The sequence below is a fragment of the Piliocolobus tephrosceles genome, chromosome 7 (assembly GCF_002776525.5).
Source record: "Piliocolobus tephrosceles isolate RC106 chromosome 7, ASM277652v3, whole genome shotgun sequence".
NCBI classification, from domain to species: domain Eukaryota; kingdom Metazoa; phylum Chordata; class Mammalia; order Primates; family Cercopithecidae; genus Piliocolobus; species Piliocolobus tephrosceles.
This window is the reverse complement of record NC_045440.1, coordinates 115,884,567-115,904,580: the sequence shown is the minus strand read 5'-3', so window position 1 is coordinate 115,904,580 and position 20,014 is coordinate 115,884,567. Positions and strand designations below refer to the sequence as shown.

The 20,014-nt window shown below is 34.4% G+C and overlaps 1 protein-coding gene across 1 annotated transcript in view; it reads left to right on the top strand.

Annotated features, from left to right (window-relative positions):
* The window catches only part of CSMD3 (CUB and Sushi multiple domains 3), a 1,271,497-nt gene that overhangs the window by 1,024,273 nt on the left and 227,210 nt on the right, over positions 1-20,014 (top strand). Inside the window, exon 31 of the mRNA XM_026454566.1 lies at positions 179-295. Within this exon, the coding sequence (XP_026310351.1) occupies positions 179-295 (117 nt within the window). The remainder of the gene's footprint in view (positions 1-178; positions 296-20,014) is intronic.

The window sequence follows — 20,014 nt, the reverse complement described above, 5'->3', positions numbered from 1 at the left end:
TGTTTATACACTTTTTTATTTTTTAAATATTTAACACTAGAAGATCTTATTAAAAGTTGCAAATAAATTATACAACTTAAATTCCAGTAGCCATATATTTTTATTTGAAGAAGATAACCATGGTATGAATTTTTTTAAACTTTTTTCTAAAAATCATATTTTCACTATTTTTTCCTAGCACCCTGTGGAAGTCGTTCAACAGGTTCAGAAGGCACTGTTCTATCACCAAACTATCCAAAAAATTACAGTGTGGGACATAGTTGTGTTTATTCTATAGCAGTTCCAAAGGAGTTTGGTAAGTAAGATTCAACTCATTATGTAGCATTTCATCCAGACATGCTTTATTTTTCACTACATGCTATTCAAAATTTTTAAATGAAAATACCTACTATCCATAAAGTATTTTACTTTGCAATTCTTTTTAGATGGTGGTTTTGTAATAATACAATTTTGAGGTCATCTTACTCAATCTGAATTTACAGTCAAGTACACAGGTGAACAACAATACAAAAATGAAAACAGGATTGTTTTTAATTTTTAAAAATGAGTATATCAGTAACCTTGCAAGTGCCTTCATATTGGAATTTTATAAAATGGGAAATTACAGGAGCATAAAGCCAAGGCTGCTCTGTAAAATATGTATTAAGTCAAATATTGAACTATTACAATAGTAATAAAAGTATTTACAAAACAATCATATCAATTTTATAGTTTATTAACACATTTCCAGAAAGAAGAGCTTTTGGTTTTAAGCATCTAGTTTCAGGGACAGCAATAAATACAAAAAGACAGCAAAGGACATTTCAGCTCATCTTGTCAACCTGACAATCTGTTCTTCATCGGCACTAAGAAGACAATGTGTCCTTTGCTGCCTTCACATCTTTCTGATTACACGTCTTAGAAGTCACTTATCTGGCTTCTAAAGGTTTTGGTTCTGAGATCCAGCTGGATCTAACCCAGATTAAGCTCTGTTCATGGATGGATAGGCAAGGGAAATTTAGAGAGCAGTAAAGTTCATAGACTTCTACAATTTAGATTTACAGCCTTGTGTTACATAGTAAAGGGCTTGTTATAGCTATAAGGAATGTCTGGGTCTGGATGACTCAGTATTTCAACAGAAGGACATGGATTGTATCATTAGAGATAGTTGGATAACATCTTGACTTAACATTTCTGCTGCTGAGATATAAAATAAGCTGATGCTTCCAGTCCAATTTCTTATAACCAGATACCTATATATCCTCCTTTTCATCCTTCTGAAACAAGTCCAAGATCTTCAACTTACTTGAGAGCACTGTCATCTGAAATGAAGTACTAAACTTTTTATTTTAACATTTAAATAGAGTGATGATGCCAGCATTAGCAAAGTGTACGTTTTGTACTCTACAAAGTATTTCTTTCCCCTAGCATATCGATTGGTTGAATCAAAGGTGAGCTCTTTGATAGTGAAGAGAATGACAGTTTAGAAAGAAAACTATCATTCCCTTAATTGTGTTTATTTTTTGCCTTTTGAGTCCTTCCTTTGCTAGAGAGTTTTATGCTCCCCAGATGCAAAAAAAAAAAAAAGTTACATGGTTGCTGACAGAATCCTAACAATTATTATCCAGAAAACTTCATGGCTCTCTGAGTCCTCTTTGGAAGCCACTATTTATCCTATTATTCTTGGGATGCCATGTGGCCAAAGGAATGAGAAAGAGGAAAATTAGCCATTTAGTGTCCTGACAAATAGACATGCTGGTCACCTTGGAGACTGTATTACACCTTGGAGACTGTATGTATTACTGTAGCCTATGTATGCTCAAAAAGAGAAAGAAACAGTACTAATTGAAATAAAAGTAAATTAACAGATTCCTAAAGAATGAAATCTATATTTTTGTAGGGTTAATATAAATTGAATTTAATCCTCTTAATATTAAAAAAACTGCTATGTTGAGCCAATAATAGTTGGTTTTTAAAACTATTTTTTTAAATGAATCTTCTTGTTTTTTGTGGACAAAACAAAGTGTACTTTGATTTATTAGTAAAAAACTAATTTTATTTTACAAATGTTGCATCATTCTTCATTTTAAGTTACATATATATATTTAAGCACCTGTATTCTAATTTCAGCCTTGTCACATATTAACTATCTGCCTTTGGACAAGTTACATAATCTCTTTGAGACTGCCTCTTTATTTATAAATTTGGTATCATTTTGTTTATAGAGTAGAGATGTGAGCAGTAAATGAGAGAGATATATACACATGTAAAGTATGTCTAACATACTTCATGCTTAATATCATTGGGTTAACAAATGCCAGCTTTCAAGTCAGATTTCTGGGTTCAGGCTCAACTTAACTTACTTGCTATTTTCATTGGACAAGTCACATTGTCAGCCTGAACCTTACACATCTCTAAAGTAGCAATGGTAAATACACCTTATATGGTTATTTTATAATAATTTGATGTATATGAGTGATTGGCATAATAGCATAGTAAGTCATATGCATACACAAGTACACATATACACCTTCTTCTTTATGTTCACATTCATATAAAACATCCCCTGTCCCCTCTTCTACCCCCGAAAAAGGTTAAATTAAATGACCTACATTATTGGATTGAACTAAGGTCTTAAAAATAGCATTTTTAAAATAAAACAACTATTTGTGTTATTTAGTTAAAGCATGAAAACAAATATTTTGGGTTTTATATCCCAGTGGCTATTCAATCATCTGATGATCCCTTACAATGTTCTGGGAGTAGGATAGTGGAAGTAAATAAATACTGACTCTTGACTTCTTCCTATTACCTTCCTATTACCATCCTTTACCTCTTTGATGAGAGATGGTCAAGCAGTAGTTACTGGATCTCTACAAATCAGATTTCTATTTTGCTTCTGCTTCCTCTCATTCTCACTTTGCCATAATTTTTTTCTGTTGCCACATTGAGCTATATTTATTACTTTTCAGTATTACTTCATCACATATCACTTCCCACATTTTTTTCTTTTACTGTCATTTATCTCAAATTACAATAATTCCTTCTTCTATATCTTTTATCTGCAGATGCTCTTAGAACATGACTTTTACATCATTTAGCACAGGGGTTCCTAACCCCTGGGCCATGGACTGGTACTGGTCCTTGGCCTGTTAGGAACTGGCCCGCACAGCAGGAAGTGAGTGGCAGGTGAGCTATCATTACTGCCTGAGCTCCACCTCCTGTCAGATAAGCTGTGGCATTCGATTCCCATAGGAGTGCAAACCCTGTTGCAAACTGTGCATGTAAGAGATCTAGGTTGTGCACTCCTTATCAGAACCTAACTAATGCCTGATGATCTGAAGTGGATCACTGAAACCATCCCATGGAAAGATTGTCTTTCAAAAAACTTGTCCCTCATGCCAAAAAGGTTGGGAACCACTGATTTAGCACAATGTCTGTCAAATACACTCAGTGTATTCATTGGATTGCATTTTACATAGGGGTTAAGGCTCTAACATCCTTATGTAAAAAGAAAATAACATATAACCAACATTACACATGAAAATAAATTAAACAACATTACACATGAAAATAAATTAAATCACCCACGAAAGATCATCTACATGACTTTACATATGCCTATTGTCTCTGAAATAGTCTAACAGAACATTTTTAGTCCTTCAAGGTAAGAAGAGAGAACAGATTTTTTCAGATAATTCCACATGAGCTACTTGTGTTTCTTACAGGCCATGTGATACCAAATTACTTTTTTTTTTTTTTTTTGGCCTGGTGTAGAATTAAATGCCTATAAGTTATTTTTGCCATTACTTTTAATGGCAAAAACCACAATTACTTTTACACCAACCTAATAAATATGTGCATATTACTCCGCTTTACTTTTTGATTGAGTAAATACTCTTTGTCAGTCAATTGCCATCTTTTAGTTTTTATAAATAAGACAAATGTCAATTCATAATGTTTTCATGAGCATCACTGAATTTCATTTGAATTCAGGTATTGGGGTCAGATTTTGGCAATATTCATCCTGCAGGATTCTACTTGTTTTATTATTCTTAGAAATATAACAGTTATGGATCAATTGGATATCATTTATCATTTATCAATATTTTACTCCCTTTATTCTACATATAAGACTAATTACATTTGGCTTTTTGGATTTAAAAAATCCTACTTATCTATCAATAAAATATATTTAATTTTTCTTCATTTTTCAATGTTTAATCACCAGTTGCTTTTTCATGTGGTTTAGTTGCTTAAGACTTTATGAATTATATTTAAGTGTCAGAAACATGGAAGACCAATTTTATTTTACTTTTCATTTGGTATAGATAACATGCTTTAGAATGTAAGAGAACTGTTAACATTGTCAGAGGGAAATTTTTTTGTTAATATGTATTATACTTATACCTAGAGTATAGGAGTCCAAATAAGATTTCAGGGAGGGAGGAATTAGTAAAATTTGGGAATAAATGTGTGGATTTCTATCTCAACAATCCTGGCTGAGAAGAAACATAAATATATAGGATGACAGTCAAAGTAGAGTGTAAATCGGCAGATAATATTTGGTTTTGTTTATTTACTCTTACTCCAGCAATACTGGGGTACTTAAAGCCCAAAGAGAAAGACACAGTAGAGAAGACAAAGCTGAAGATATGAGGTGTATCAATTGGTTAAAAAAAAAAAAAAAAACAAAAAAAAACTTCAGGCATTTGGAGGAGATGAAATTTTAAAAACAGAGGGAAGAACTCCTTATAATTCAGAAGAAATAATTTGCAATTAGCAACATGATTTCTGGATTAATTTCACATGAAATATTGAAATAGTCAATTGAAATATTGTTGGAATTATCATTCCTTCCTATTCTCTCACCTCCATCTCTCTTCAATCATCCTCTTCTTACTTTCTAGGAATTCTGTGTAACAGAGGACATATTCGTGTCCTAAGGCTACTGTAACAAAGTACCACAGGCTTAGTGGCTTAATTTTATTCTCTCACAGTTCCAGAGACTGGATGCCTAAAATCAATGTGTCAGTAATGCCACACTTCCTCTGTCGGCTCTAGAGAAGCATTCTTCATTGCTTCCTCCTAGTTTCTGATGACTCCCAGCAAGCCTTGATGTTCCTGGGTTTATAACTGACTTACTCCAATCTCTGACTCCCTCTTTACAAGACCGTTTCTCCTATCTGTCTGTTTCTGTGTGTCTCTCTGTTTTCTCTTGTTCTTATAATGACACCACTTATTGGATTTAGGGCCCACTCTACTCTAATATAATATCATCTTGATCCTTAACTAATTACGTCTGCAAAAACCCTGTTTCTAGGTGTGGTGACATTCTGGACTTCTTGGTGAACATAAATTTTGGAGAACACTATTCAATCCACTATAAAGGGCAAACTATATATCTATATCTATATCTAAACACACACATATGTATATACTTTTATGTAGAAAATCTTAATATAAGTTGCAGTATAAAGCATGCATCAGCTGTGTGGACTGCAAACTGACATTCAGATTTCTTGGAAAATTCCAACATGTAAAACATCCTGAGGATATCCAGTATAGTCGATGGTGACTTAATTTTGTGTTTAGCATTCCAGATAGCTCTACCTCCTAGAAGACACACCCTGAAGGCATATTTATTAGTGTACAGAGCTTATTCTTTCCCAAGACTAGTTTTCACACTTGGTATGTTCAAAATGGGCATAAAAACCTTACATCTGCCCCAGTAATCTACCCTCTCACCTATCTTTTATTATTGGCACAGTCTCTTGGTTGTATAAGTTTCAAATTTATGAATCCCTATATCATCCGAAGTAATTGTCAATCTAGTCTACTATGTGCAAATGGTATACAGAGTTACCAAACCCTTTTGCATATTGCTGTAGGAGAGGCTTTTTAAAAAAGTAGCTGCCACTACCTTGAACTTTTTTTCTACTTAAATGTATTTTCCTTGTTTCTTATTCATGACCACTATCTTTCCTATTTCTCATTGAAGTATTTTTCTTCCAGTTAACCTAGAAACATCTTTCCTTAGGATATTACTCACATTATAAGATTATAATTTTAAAAAATATATAATTTTATTATAGTGTTGTGTTAAAAACAGTGATAAGTAGCAACTATTTCATTAATTCTTATTATATTCACTAAATGTATTTTATTTTGGCCTGATAGACTTGGGTAATTACATAGTGTTTAATAAGTGTGATTTGTTTTTGCAGTATCACATCTTTTACATTTCTGCATAAATTGTTAACCTGAAAAAGGTAATCTGAGAATTTAGGTCTTCTTGTAATTTAGAAGAAAAAAGTAAAACAATGGATTGAAAATAAGATGCATACATACTATCTCTAAATGTATACATATATGTTTTTCTGTTGGACATCTGAACTTTTAAATACATACTAATGCAATTTTGACTTGCATATGAAAAATTAAGTAACTATTCTCATCTTTTATGTTAAAAATAATAGCAGTTCATTTTGTGTATATTTTTCCTTAAAATTCACACATATATTTGACCATTTGCTCTTTGATCTTATGTCTGTGAGTTTTTTTTAACTATTCAGCAACACAGTCTATGTTGTGGTTACCTCTCTTTATGCTTAATTCAATCATTTGTTGCCACTAATTTTCTCCATATTTTAGCGAAAGATTGTTTTTAGATTATCTTTGTTTGCTCGTTCAATCAGTAAACCATTTTATTGGCATTTTATTTTTCCCAGTATGACATTTTCTGTAATGAATGAATACTTAAGAAGATCAATAAAGGCTTTTATGTATTTTTTACTTAAAGTATATGACACTTCACTTTTTAACAGTACAATTGCATCAAAACCAACTATTACTCTTTTCTAAATACTGAATTTATCTAACAATGACAAATATTCACAATATATGTGTTTATTCAAAAGTTGTGTTTACTATTTGTCATTACTTTTTAGATTTGGAGCAATTGAAAAGAAAAGGGAACAATTATTTTTTTATTTTTATTTTTTGAGATGGTGTCTTCCTCTGCTGCCCAGGCTGCAGTACATGGTACCATCTCGGCTCACTGCAACCTCCACCTCCTGGGTTCAAGTGATTCTCCTGCCTCAGCCTTCCAAGTGGCTGGAATTACAGGAGCTCGCCACCACATCAGGCTAATTTTTGTATTTTTAGTAGAGATGAGGTTTCACCATGTTGGCCAGGCTGATCTCAAACTCCTGACCTCAGTTATCTACCCACTTGGGCCTCCCAACATGCTGGGATTACAGGTGTGAACCGCCGCACCCGGCCTCTTGTTTTCTAACTGATGGTTGTTTTAATGTAAAAAAGCAGAAATTAGTACGTTATTTGTGTACCTATAAGAAAGGAAACCCCTATTTTTCTGAGCCTATCATTTTAGGGAAGGGAAATATGATTATCTTGTGTGCTTATGATTATATTATTTAATTTGAAGGGTATAATTTATATAGTTAGATCTCAAGCCATGGCTTGGCCAATTAGTTGAACATGATCTGCCTCCAACCCCACCTGCATTTCAAAGACTTTTGAAAACCCATGGGTAGCGAGGTAAGACTGTGGGCCACAGTATTCTATCCCATAAAAGGCAAAGGCTGAGAGGCTGTTAAAATAGGCACTAAACAGAACATAGGATTCAAATCAGTGATAAAAGAATATTTACTATCTGGTAATTCGAGAGTCTGTAATTTCAGTAGTATTGATTATGGGGCCTTTAATATGTGAGACAACAGAATACAAGTTGCAGTAATTCACCACGAGGGGGCATTAATTTTTTCCAGGCTTAAGAGCAGCTAAAATAGGCTACTAAATGGAGAAATAGTGGGGATAATCACCCTTTCTTTAAATACTTTTTCTATAATGGGTTTTAATCTTTAAAGAACCTATGTTATTTTACACTGGGCCATATTAACTAACTTTTAACTGAAGATAAAAGTCCATAGAGTCCTAATTTGTCAAGCCTATTGTAAGTGCCAAAGACTTTATTTAATTTTACTACCTTTTTGGTCAGAGCTTCCATGACCACTGTAGGATATTTAGGTAAGGCAATAATGCTGATGATTAAAATGAGGCATACTTCTTTGTTCACCATTTTATATTTCATATTTCCTTTAGATTATAGGGTATGTCTTATTGAAATTTAGTGGGATCCCCATGAATAACTGTATCTGGGCCTCTGTATAGATTAAGGCCATGAAGGTTTGCTAAGTGGTGCATCTCAATAGATGTTACACTTAATTTAGAACCTGTGTTGTAGAGACACAAAAACCAATTAGAGACGTTCCATAGTTTTACTTTACAAGTTTTTATGTAAATTTTGGATTTCCAGTTGAGTCAAATTATGGATCTTTCTCTTTTAATTTTGTATTTCTTCAACCTGTATGTAGTTTATTGTTGTTTTCATTTTCACTTTAAGGGTTACTATATGTAACTTCAGAGGAGGGAAGGTCTCCTTACCCTGCTTATGTTAATTATTAATCATAATTATTTCATAATTAATAATTTTCTTCCTCTAAAGTATCTCAAATTGGTAACTTCAAGGTTAGAAACAATGGTTACTTTATAAGGTTTAAGAACTCTGGGTTTATTTTAAGTTTCCATCAACTCATTCGTTGTTCCACATAGGCGTCATGTGTGTTTTCCTCTAAAGTCTGAGGATTAGAGTCTTTGTTACAACAGAGGCCTGGATAGCAATATTAGCAAAAGAATTTTTTTTTTTTTTTTTTTTTTTTTTTGAGATGGAGTTTTGCTCTGTTGCCCAGCCTGGAGTGCAGTGGCAAGATCTCGACTCACTGCAAGCTCCACCTCCCAGGTTCACTCCATTCTCCTGCCTCAGCCTCCTGAGTAGCTGGGACTATAGGCGCCCACCACCACACCCGGCTATTTTTTTTTTTTTTTTTTTTTTTTTGTATTTTTAGTAGAGACGAATTTCACGATGTTAGCCAGGATGGTCTCAATCTCCTGACCTTGTGATCCACCCGCCTTGACCTCTCAAAATGCTGGGATTAGCATGAGCCACCTCACCCGGCCAGCAAAGGCATTTTATAGGGTCTTAGTGAGTCATCTGCTTTCAGGAATTTAGAACTCAGCACACCATATGGTAGCTCTTTTTCTCACAATCTACCACCCAGTGAGTCCATATATTGCACAGGGTATCAATATTTTCCCTGGGTCTTCTCTAGAAAAGGTGACTGCTTGACACCAATAGCCACAAAGTAAGAGTTGTTTCTCTGAACTTAGCATTAGTCACAGTTTATGCTGGAATCAAGATACGTGATTCATTATAAAGTACACAGATAAGTCCAGGCTACAACATACAACTGAGGGTCACTTTGATGAGGACACAACCCTTGGTTCTAAATGCCAGTTATTAAAATATCTGATGTAGATTGATTAAATCTGTGATAACTTGGAATAACTCAGAAAATGCAGCACAAAGCAGCATAACTCTAAGTGCAAGTTTGCCAGCAGACAGCAGAGTCAATTACTAAGAGAAAACAAGAGAAGAAAGACCTTTAGTGGTTGTAGTCATCACTTAGACATCTTTCTCATTGCATTCATTGTTGTGGTCACTCTGCAGTTGGTTTGGATTTATTTATTTATTTATTTATTTATTTATTTATTTAAGATGGAGTCTTGCTCTGTTGCCCAGGCTGGAGTGCAGTGGCATGTTCTTGGCTCACTGCAACCTCCACCTCTTGGGTTCAAGTGATTCTCCTGTCTCAGCCTCCTGAGTAGCTGGGATTACAGGCATGTGCCACCACGCCCAGCTAATTTTTGTATTTTTAGTAGAGATGGGGTTTCTCCATGTTGATCAGGCTGGTCTCGAACTCCTGACCTTGTGATCTGCCCACCTCGGCCTCCCAGAGTTCTGGGATTACAGGCGGGAGCCACCACGCCCATCCCTGGTTTGGATTTCAAGACTGATATCACACAAGCACAAGGAAGTATGAAAAGCCATGTTACTCACAAAATGAGACTTTCTAGGGGGAGCAAGGCAAACTGCCAAACAGTTTCAAAATTCATGAGACAGCAGAGAAAGGAGATTGACTGTGGAGTTTTATTGTGATTATGGAGTAGCAGTGGGGTGAGAGTTTCTGTGTGCAGGTGAATGCTTGCATGATTTAAACTTACCACTGGTGGCAAAGAGGCAGCACTTACGTGACCTAATCAGCTTGCCTAGATATGAGGCAGAGGGCAAGGGGGAGTGGCGGGGCTTGAAAGTTGTCAACAGTTAAGCATTAAAAATGATTTCACATGTTTTAATATAAGTTGTAATTTATATATGTGTATCGTATATCATATATGTCATATATATCAGTGTTATTATATTATCTTTCCATTTTAAGCAAAATTATTTCCTTTCAACTTGCAAGAATCTCACTATAATATGCTCTAGAATGTGATTAGCTGAATTTTCAAAATAACTGTCAAATGATCTATGAGATTCATATGATGGTTATCTATTCACATTCATTGTGTATAAGTGTCAATGTTGATGCTTCATATTTCTGTTGTTGTAAGGCAGTTACAGAAAATAAGTTATGCTTAATAATTCAGAATAAAGCTGAAAACTATGGTGCAGGAACACAAAGCTAGACATTTTACAATAATCTGTTTAAACAGTGGTTATGATGTTTCAACATATTCGTACTTTTCCCATTTATGGTTGTTTTTAGTTTTTGCTTCATTTTACCAATATGATAAGTTCCGCAGTTGTCCCTTTAGGCTATTTAATACCAGGTGGCATAAAGCTGCCGAAGATTATTTTGACATGAGATTCAAACTGATAAAGTCAATGATGGTAACAATTGTAAACTGATTGAAGAGAAGATTGAGCGGTTACTGTGGAATAGTGGTAAACAAGGTGAACTGGGGATCCAAAGTTCTGGGTTGTAGTCGTTTGCCTCTAATTGGCCGTGTGACTTTAAGCAAATTACTTAAGCTTTCTGGTCCTCATTTTCTTGATGTATAATATAAAACCTTTTGTCCCCAAGGGACTTCCTAGTTTAAAAAATAGGTGAAATCTACTTTTGAATTTGTTAAAGAGTATGCTAGTGGAAGCTAGAGAATTAAAGTACAGGAAAGTTCCACCAGCTTTTCTGAAATTCAAAAATCTGCTTACAGAAGTGCATGTATTCATGTAATTTCATTAAATTCCAAAGATAACTATAAATTTAACCTACATTCTGAATCTTTTATTTTTCTGCAAAAGTAAGATAAGTTATGTAACAATGGCATGCTACATTCTTCTCTGTTATTTTCTTTCTTCTTTTCTCTTTTTTAATGCATCAGAATATCCGTGATGGTCATTTTTAACTTTCTCATTCTTATCATTAAAGTGTAATAAATACATCCAAGTGAACTTTGCATTTTTCAATTCATTACAAATGCTAGAAAATTGACTTTCTATTTTGTTTCCCAGTGGTATTTAGGCACAAAATAATTCCTTGAATAAGCCTGAATATTCATATAGGGAGTAAACATTTCTTGCAAAATTTCACTATAAAATTGTGGCTTTTCTCTTTAAGAAGTTGATATGGAAAAATATTTGAAATGATAAAAAGAAAAAGTTATACATATATATTAATATAGATGCATTACTTTTTCTGGAAAACTTTTTATGGAGAAGTGTTTATATACAGCCTTTTTAAGTATTTCATTATTCTGTCATGCAGAATCTCATTTGTAATATTTCATACCATGACAGAGTAAAGCTAGAAGATAAATGATTTACAAAAGCACACAGCATGCCACAGGCAGAGTCTTTTGTAAACAAGGAATAGTCATCGTATTTGACACTATCCACACTGATGTTTTAGGATAGTATAATGATCTTTAATTGTTTAACACTGCAATGCAGTGCTGATTATAATTAAAATACACATGTTTGGTGTTTTTTTTTTTTTTTTCTGTTTTGGTGACTCACATGATTTAATTACCTACTTTAGACTTAACAAAGGCTAACATTTGCATTTTGAAATAATATATTTGGAAACTCAATAAATTATATTTCAAATAGGTTAAAAGATTGATAGTGCTTATTCTGTGCTTGGTATACAAACACATGGTGCACATCACACACTAAAAATCTGTGATTCTAGTCTCTGAATTTAGAGGGATTTGAATAGTATTCTCTTACAGCTTATATAAACCCTTAACATTTCAAACTACCTGCTTTTGCTGAGAAGCGGAAACTCAAACAGAGATATAACTGGAATATTTTCCAAATTCACTGAAGCTATGTTTTATACTAAAATACCAGACTAACTGTCAAAGTTTCATCTATTATCCTGCTTCTTTTAGCAATATTTTATGTAACAAATGTTTTTCAATCTTCTATAACGTTTATTTTATTGTAACAGTTTGCCAATTAAAATTAAAATTAAAATCTTTCATTCAGTGGTAAATAACATAAATGAGATCAATATCTGGACAGAGATAATATGGGATGGTGTGTGCAGTGGTGCACTAAAATCCATGCCTTCTTGAAGGTAGTTTAATTCTATAACATTTGAAACACAGTATGGACTAAATAAAACTCAGCTGTAGATTGAATTTGACTTTCAATCTAGCATGTTTTCTGTTCTTAGTGTAGGGGTATGGAAACTTCGTGACCACTTTCTCTTTTTTTTTTGAGACGGAGTCTCGCTCTGTCACCCAGGCTGGAGTGCAGTGGCCAGATCTCAGCTCACTGCAAGCTCCACCTCCCGGTTCCCGCCATTCTCCTGCCTCAGCCTCCCGAGTAGCTGGGACTACAGGAGCCCGCCACCTCGCCCGGCTAGTTTTTTGTATTTTTTAGTAGAGACGGGGTTTCACCATGTTAGCCAGGATAGTCTCGATCTCCTGACCTCGTGATCCGCCCGTCTCGGCCTCCCAAAGTGCTGGGATTACAGGCTTGAGCCACCGGGCCCGGCCTCGCTTTCTCTTTTACTTAACCCCTTTGCTTCGCCTTACTATCTCTAAATTTGTAGAAATATGCTATAAATAATTCTAACCTCATTATGGGTAAAGATCTATATTTTATTGCATGTAAGTGGCAATTATTCACTAATTTGATCAATTATTTATTTAAACTGTGTGTATACACCCAGCCTTGAGCTAGAATCTGAATGTACAGGTTATATAAACAATGGTTCCTGCCCTCCAGGAGATCACAGGAAAAGGAATTAGAAAATTAAACAGTTTATTCAGGAAGAATGTGGAAACTGCTATAAACTATGATGTGGGAAACTACACTTTGTAAGCATGCTATGGGTAAACAGAGGAGGCAGGCACACCTAAGGCAGGCTGGTGGCTGATTTCAGAAATGCAGATGACCGTGACAGAAACATTTATCTGATGATATGGCACGTGACCTAAGTCTTAGTGAATGTGTAATTGTTATCAGGAGAAGGACATTCCAGCCAAAAAGAACAACACAGGAAAGATGTAGAGATATGGCATATGTTTTCTGAAAGGGACTATATATTTTTATCTCTAGTTGAAGAGTAAAGTACTAGTCAGGAACTAATATGCCTGAAACTAGTAAAGAAGGCAGAGACCAGATTATGAAGTGCCTTGTATGCCATGTTAAATCAATTCAACAAATGCTTATTGCGTTCTCACTCTGCTTCAGAGAATTATTTGCTAGGCTGAGGCTACCTAGTGCCCAATGAAACAGAAATGCTTATTTGTTCTTGTTAGTATATTGTCTAATTCAGTAGTCAGATAACCCAGGGATAATATTCACCTGGTACTTACTGGTACAACAATTTTCAGTTGTTAGAATTCTGAAACATTTACATGTACTGACAAGTAGCCACTTCTCCAATCTCTAAAATTGCTCCATAATTCTCTGGCTGCTGGCCCTTCCCCAGTCTAGCAGTACTTCTGACTCATCTGTACCCATGTCATACTGATTAAATATTTTGAGAGCTACCTTGTGAACATAATTGAATAATCCCCACCACACACACATACAACACACACACACACACAATTACGAGCACAAATTTGGCTAGTGAGCATGAAGGGTGAAGAAAAAAAAATGTATAATGAGAAAGAATACCAGGAGGATCAAATTTAGATTAGGGAGATGAGTGAAGTCTGCAGTATGCTGAAAATCGAATGAGAAGGAGGTTGAAATGTATCTCATGTACCATAGTAACTAATTAAGCTATTTGGCAGAGGATTAACAAAGTCTGTTGGATATTTTAGTTAATATTATTTGTGGCAGGGAGAGGGTGGTTGTTCCAGAGGCATGGATGAGAAACAATGAGGGGATTAATTTAGGCAGTGGAGAAGGGAGGAAGCATTCATTGTTTGCAGAAGATAGTAGGGATGAGTGAGATTTGTATATGTGTCTGGTATGTGTGTATCTCTATATTCTAGTGTAATTCATGATCTCTAATGATGGCAGCAGGCACATGAGTAGAAAGGAGCAAGTGATATTACAAAGGCCATGAGAACTGCTGTCAAAGCCCTTCCTGGTGTCTGGACTTGAGATACAAATTCAGTGTCCAATGAGATACGAATTCAATGTCCAGTCACCAGCTTTGCAGTTTCAGAAATTCAGCGTTGTCAGCTACCTTAGAAAGTATTCGCACTTCAGGAGACAGGTTCACATTGTTTTCCACTCATCAAACCCAAAGGGACTGATTTGTAAATCACAATACCAATTTCCAACTTTTTCGTGAGAGAATATCCGGCAAACTTGGCAGTCTTGCCCTTTTGCCTAGAACCCTTCTTGTTGGTGGAAATAACTACTCCTTGGACAAAAGCATATAATTATTTTAAAAAATCATAGTCACAAGTTTATTGACATTTAAGGATATCAGGAAGTAGCTTGATGTACTAATGAAAAATTTATATCAAACTACTACAGCTGGAAGAAATGTTCTTATCTACACTAGACACATTTCTTTATTTAGAATTAACTGAACCAACTTTACTCAAGATTTTGGGAGGATAAACTAACATACCTGGGTGAGAGGATAGGGGAGAAAGTCTAGCAAAATTTGGAAACACAGGGTTTAAAAAATTTGAAAGATTTTAGCCTTATTTTCTCTAAGGATGTTAAGTGTCTTTAATATGCCAGTATGTATATTCTCTCTCTCTCTCTGTGCGTGTGTGTGTGTGTGGATTTGAATGGGACTCTATTTACAAAGTTGAAGCTCAGTGAAAATACTGCGCTAATGTGTCATCTCTTTGTGATCAAATATTGTATTTTTTATTATTGAAAAAATAATAAAAGAACTTAATCTTTTGCACATTAAAACAAATCTCGATGTGTATTTAATGAAAATGCAAACAATTGAATTAATCAATGAATTAAGTAATCCTTTATCCTGGGTGAGGAGGACATTTTTTAATATTTTTTCCAGATACTTATTTACCGTATTTGTTTACCAAGGTATTGGCTTAATCATTCACCAAATGTTTGCTTAGTTGATCACTCCTCCATTCTTAGAAAAAATGTGGGTAAGCATCAATCTTGACACAATCCTATGCATTTAGACATTCATATGCAGCTGGGAGAAGCTAGTCCAGGAGGTATCTTACAGTTAAGATAAGGAGTATGGAGCCACAAACTCTGGGCTGACACTTTGAGATTAGAAATGAATGAGGAGGCCTAAATGCTCCATTTTAGCCTCTTTCCAGTTCCTCTTCACCTATTCCCTGCTCCCAAATTCCTCATCTTTACTCTGGCCCGACATTCTCTACATTTTAGACATTTAGATAAAACTCTAGATAAGACGGAAAATTACATTTCTTGAATATTTAAATTTGTGATATGAGAATTGTATTATTTCATATAAGAGCTTTAAAAGACATTTCTCCATAGAATTAACTGAAATATCAGTCTGCAGGAAATATGGGTCACAGAGCATGCTATAGGATGCTGGTAGCATTATACCTTTTAAGAATTCAGTTTGGACTGTAAATTCTCAATAAAATTCTACAGGCTTACTGTTTCTGACCAATCCAGTTCTCACATTCACCTGTGGATTCTCTTCACTCCATTCCCCATGCAGGGAAACTTCTATTTAGGGTGTTGGTGGTACAAAAGAAATAGGGCAGAGGAAAAACTCCATCTGACTAACCAAGCATATGTCCAATTATTTTCAATATTAATGCCCAGACCTCCCCTTTGAAGCTCAAATTTGACTGTGTCTTCTCTTCTGTTACTTCTAAAATGAGGTAGGTGCACTAGAATTAGAATCCTATCCGAAGAAGAATGCAAAGTCCAAGGTTCTGTGGGTAGAGGGAGAAAACATTAATGAATACCACATAATATTATCTTGTGATATATAAATCAGTTTTGTAAAAGAGATTTATATTTGAATTTTAATTTGACCTATAATTTCCCAGGAACACCTCCATTTTACAAGTCATATTTGACTGATAAGTTAATGTTTGTATTCTTTATCTTTAATAGCTCTTTTCGGATTTTTTTGCATCATGTTTGAGTTTGTAATCATATTTCATGAGGGTTTGTGTCTAGGCATGTTTGTTCAAACCTAAACCATGTACCTTACAGTAAAAGGACAAAATTCATATCTATGTAATCTAGCTTTCAGTATTAGTTATGTACCTTATGTGTAATTTCATCTAAGTTATTTATTCTTTATGACATCTCATCTATAAAAAAAGAGATAATTATATCTGTCCCACCCTAAACTGTAACATTTTTGTAAGCACCAAACAAGAAATGTAATAGTTATAGCTTTTCAATATTTTGTTTTCTTGTTGGTTAATTTTAAGAAGTATGACATTTTAGAAATACGATTTTAAGTATATTTTGTTCTACTAAACAGGCATGTTTTCCATTTATTTTATTTAGATAATAAGTTTCCCCTCTCTTCAGAAAGCACATTTATGTTTTCTTAGTATTTCACAGAACCATTTATTTCTACTCAGTGCTTATTGCAGATAATTAATGAAACCTGAGCTCCACAAACTGCTGCTACTAAGTTTTGTCTGTCTGGTGATTGCCCTTCATACCTATTTGCTAAATTCTAAAACTTACCAACTTATCTCCCTTCATTTTTGCTGATTTCTGCTATAATTTTCTGTGGATTTCCTGTTTGAGAAATGAGGCCCACATTCATAGTTTTTACTTACTTATAAAGCATATAATTAGATATATTCTTTCAGTTCTCTACCACTCATTTTTCTTCTATAATATTTCAAACATGATCCTTTCCACATTTTTTTTTCTGGCTTCCAAATTTTGTTTTACATTTACTTAGGAGATTATATGCTGTCTGCATGCACTTCCAAATAATTCCAGTGTAGAGTTCAGGTGGTTAGAGTATAGGGCTAGGGTGATTTTTATGAATAAAACTAAACTGTTGATGAATTTAAAAAATAAATTTTCCTGTGTTAATTTTTTAATCAGTTGAAATTTCACCAGCATTTTCAAAAATATGATACCAAAAATAACTATTAAAATTTATGCCTTCCATTTTTTTTAAACCCCAACGTGCATCATCTACAATTGATTGAAGAATTGCCATGAGACAGTTTTCCCACTGAGGCAACATGCTGTGTAATCTAAGAGCTGTATAAAGCTGAGCAAGTCACTTGATATCTTTGGGTCTCAGTTTCCTCATCTGTAAAATTAGCACATTGAAAAAAAAATGCTAGGAAAATCTTTCACTGTAAATTTTCTGACTTAGGCATTGATTATGCTTTGGTCTATTTATTTATTTATTTTTATAATTTTAACTTTATTTTAGATTTGGGACTACATGTGCAGATTTGTTACATGAGTATATTGTTTGACACTGAGGCTTGGGGTACAAATAACACTGTAAGCCAGGTCAAGTACTGAACATAATACTCAATACGTAGTTTTTCAGCCTTGGCTTCTCTTCCTCTTTGTTCCCATCCTTCTGTCCATGTGTAACCACTGCTTAGCTCCAATTTATGAATGAGAACATGTGGTATTTGGTTTTCTCCTCCTACATTAAGTTGCTTAGGATAATGGCCTAGAGCTGCATCTATGTTGCTTCAAAGGACATGATTTTCTTCTTTTTATGACCGTGTAGTATTCCATGATGTGTATGTAATATATTTTCTTTATTTGGTCGACCATTGATGGCCACCTAAGTTATTCCATATCTTTGCTGTTGTGAATAGTGCTATGATGAACATGAGTGCATGTGTCTTTTTGGTAGAACAATTTATTTTCCTTTGGGTATATACCCAGTAATGGGATTCCAGGATTCCTGGGTTGAATGGTAGTTCTGTTTATTTATTTATTTATTTTTTGATACAGCATCTCACTCTGTCACCCAGGCTGGAGTGCAGTGGTGTGAATACTGATCACTGTAGCCTTGACCTCCTTGGCTCAAGTCATTTTCCCACCTCAGCCTCCTGAGTAGCTAAGACAACAGTCATGGTCTTTTAAAAAATTTTTGTACAGACACAGTCACTACAAAAAATGCTCAGCTTATTTTTTAGATTTTTTTTTTTTTTTTTTTTTTTTAGAGACAGGGTCTCATCATGTTGCCCAGGCTAGTCTCAAATTCCTAGCCTCAAGCCATCCTCCTGCCCTGGTCTCCCAAAGTGCTGAAATTACAGTCATGAACCACTGTGCCTGTCCAGGTAGTTTTAAGTTCTTTGGAAAATCTCCAAACTGTTTTCCATAGTGGCTGACCTAATTTACATTCCCACCAACTGTATGTAGGTGTTCCATTTTCTCCACAACCTCATGGACATCTGTTATTTTTTGACTTTTTAATAATAACCGTTCTGACTAATGCGAGATGGTATCTCATTGTAGTTTGGATTTGCATTTCCCTGATGACAGTGGTGCTGAGCATTTTTAAAATATGTGTTTTGGGCACTTGTCTTCTTTTGAGAAATGCCTGTTCATGTTATTTGCCCACTTTTTAGTGGAGTTATGGTTTTTTATTTGTTACATTATTTAATTTCCTTGTAGATTATGAGTATTAGATCTTTGTCGAATGCACAGTTTGTGAATATTTTCTCCCATTCTTTATGTTGTCTGTGTACTCTGTTGATTGTTTGTTTGTTTATTGTCTGTTTTCTGTGTTGAAACTGTTTAGTTTAATTATGTCCTACTTGTCAATTTTTGTTTTTGTTGAAACTGCTTTTGAGGACTTAGTCATAAATTATTTGCCAAGGCCGATGTCCAGAATGGTATTTCCTACATTTTCTTTTAGGATTTTTATAGTTTGAGGTCTTACATTTAAATCCTTAATCCATCTTGAGTGAATTTTTTTATATGGTCAAAGGCAAGAGTCCAATTTTATTCTTGTTCATATGGCTAGCCAGTTATCCCGGCACCATTTATTGATTAGAGAATGATTTTCCCATTGCTTATTTTTGTCGACTTTGGTTGTAGATGTACAGCTTTATTTCTGGGTTTTCTATTCTGCTCCATTGGTCTATGTGTCTGTTTTTGTACCAGTACCATGCTCTTTTGGTTACTGTAGCCTTATAGGAGAGTTTGAAGTTGGGTAATGGGTAATGTGATGACTTTGGCTTTGTTGTTTTTTGCTTAGGATTGCTTTGGCTATTCATGCTTATTTTTTATTTCATATGAATTTTAGAATTTTTTTTCTAATTCTGTGAAAAATAACATTGATACTTTCATGGCAATAGTGTTCAATCTGTAGATTGCTTTTGGCAATATGACTGTTTTAACAATAGTGACCCTTCCAATCTGTGAGCATGGAATATTTTTCCATTTGTTTGTGTCATCTGTGACTAATTTCAGCACTATTTTGTAGTTCTCCTTGTAGAGATCTTTCACCCCCTTAGTTAGATTATTTCTAGGTATTTTATTTGTTTTGTGGCTATTGTAAATGTGATTTCATTCTTAATTTGGCTCTCAGCTTGAACATTATTGGTGTATAGGAATGCTACAGATTTTTGTACATTGATTTTGTATCCAGAGACTTTACTGAAGTGATATGTCAGGTCTAGGCACATTTTGGCAGAGTCCTTGGCGTTTTGTAGGTATGTAATCATATTATTGGCAAAAAGAGATAATTTGACTTCTTTTCCTATT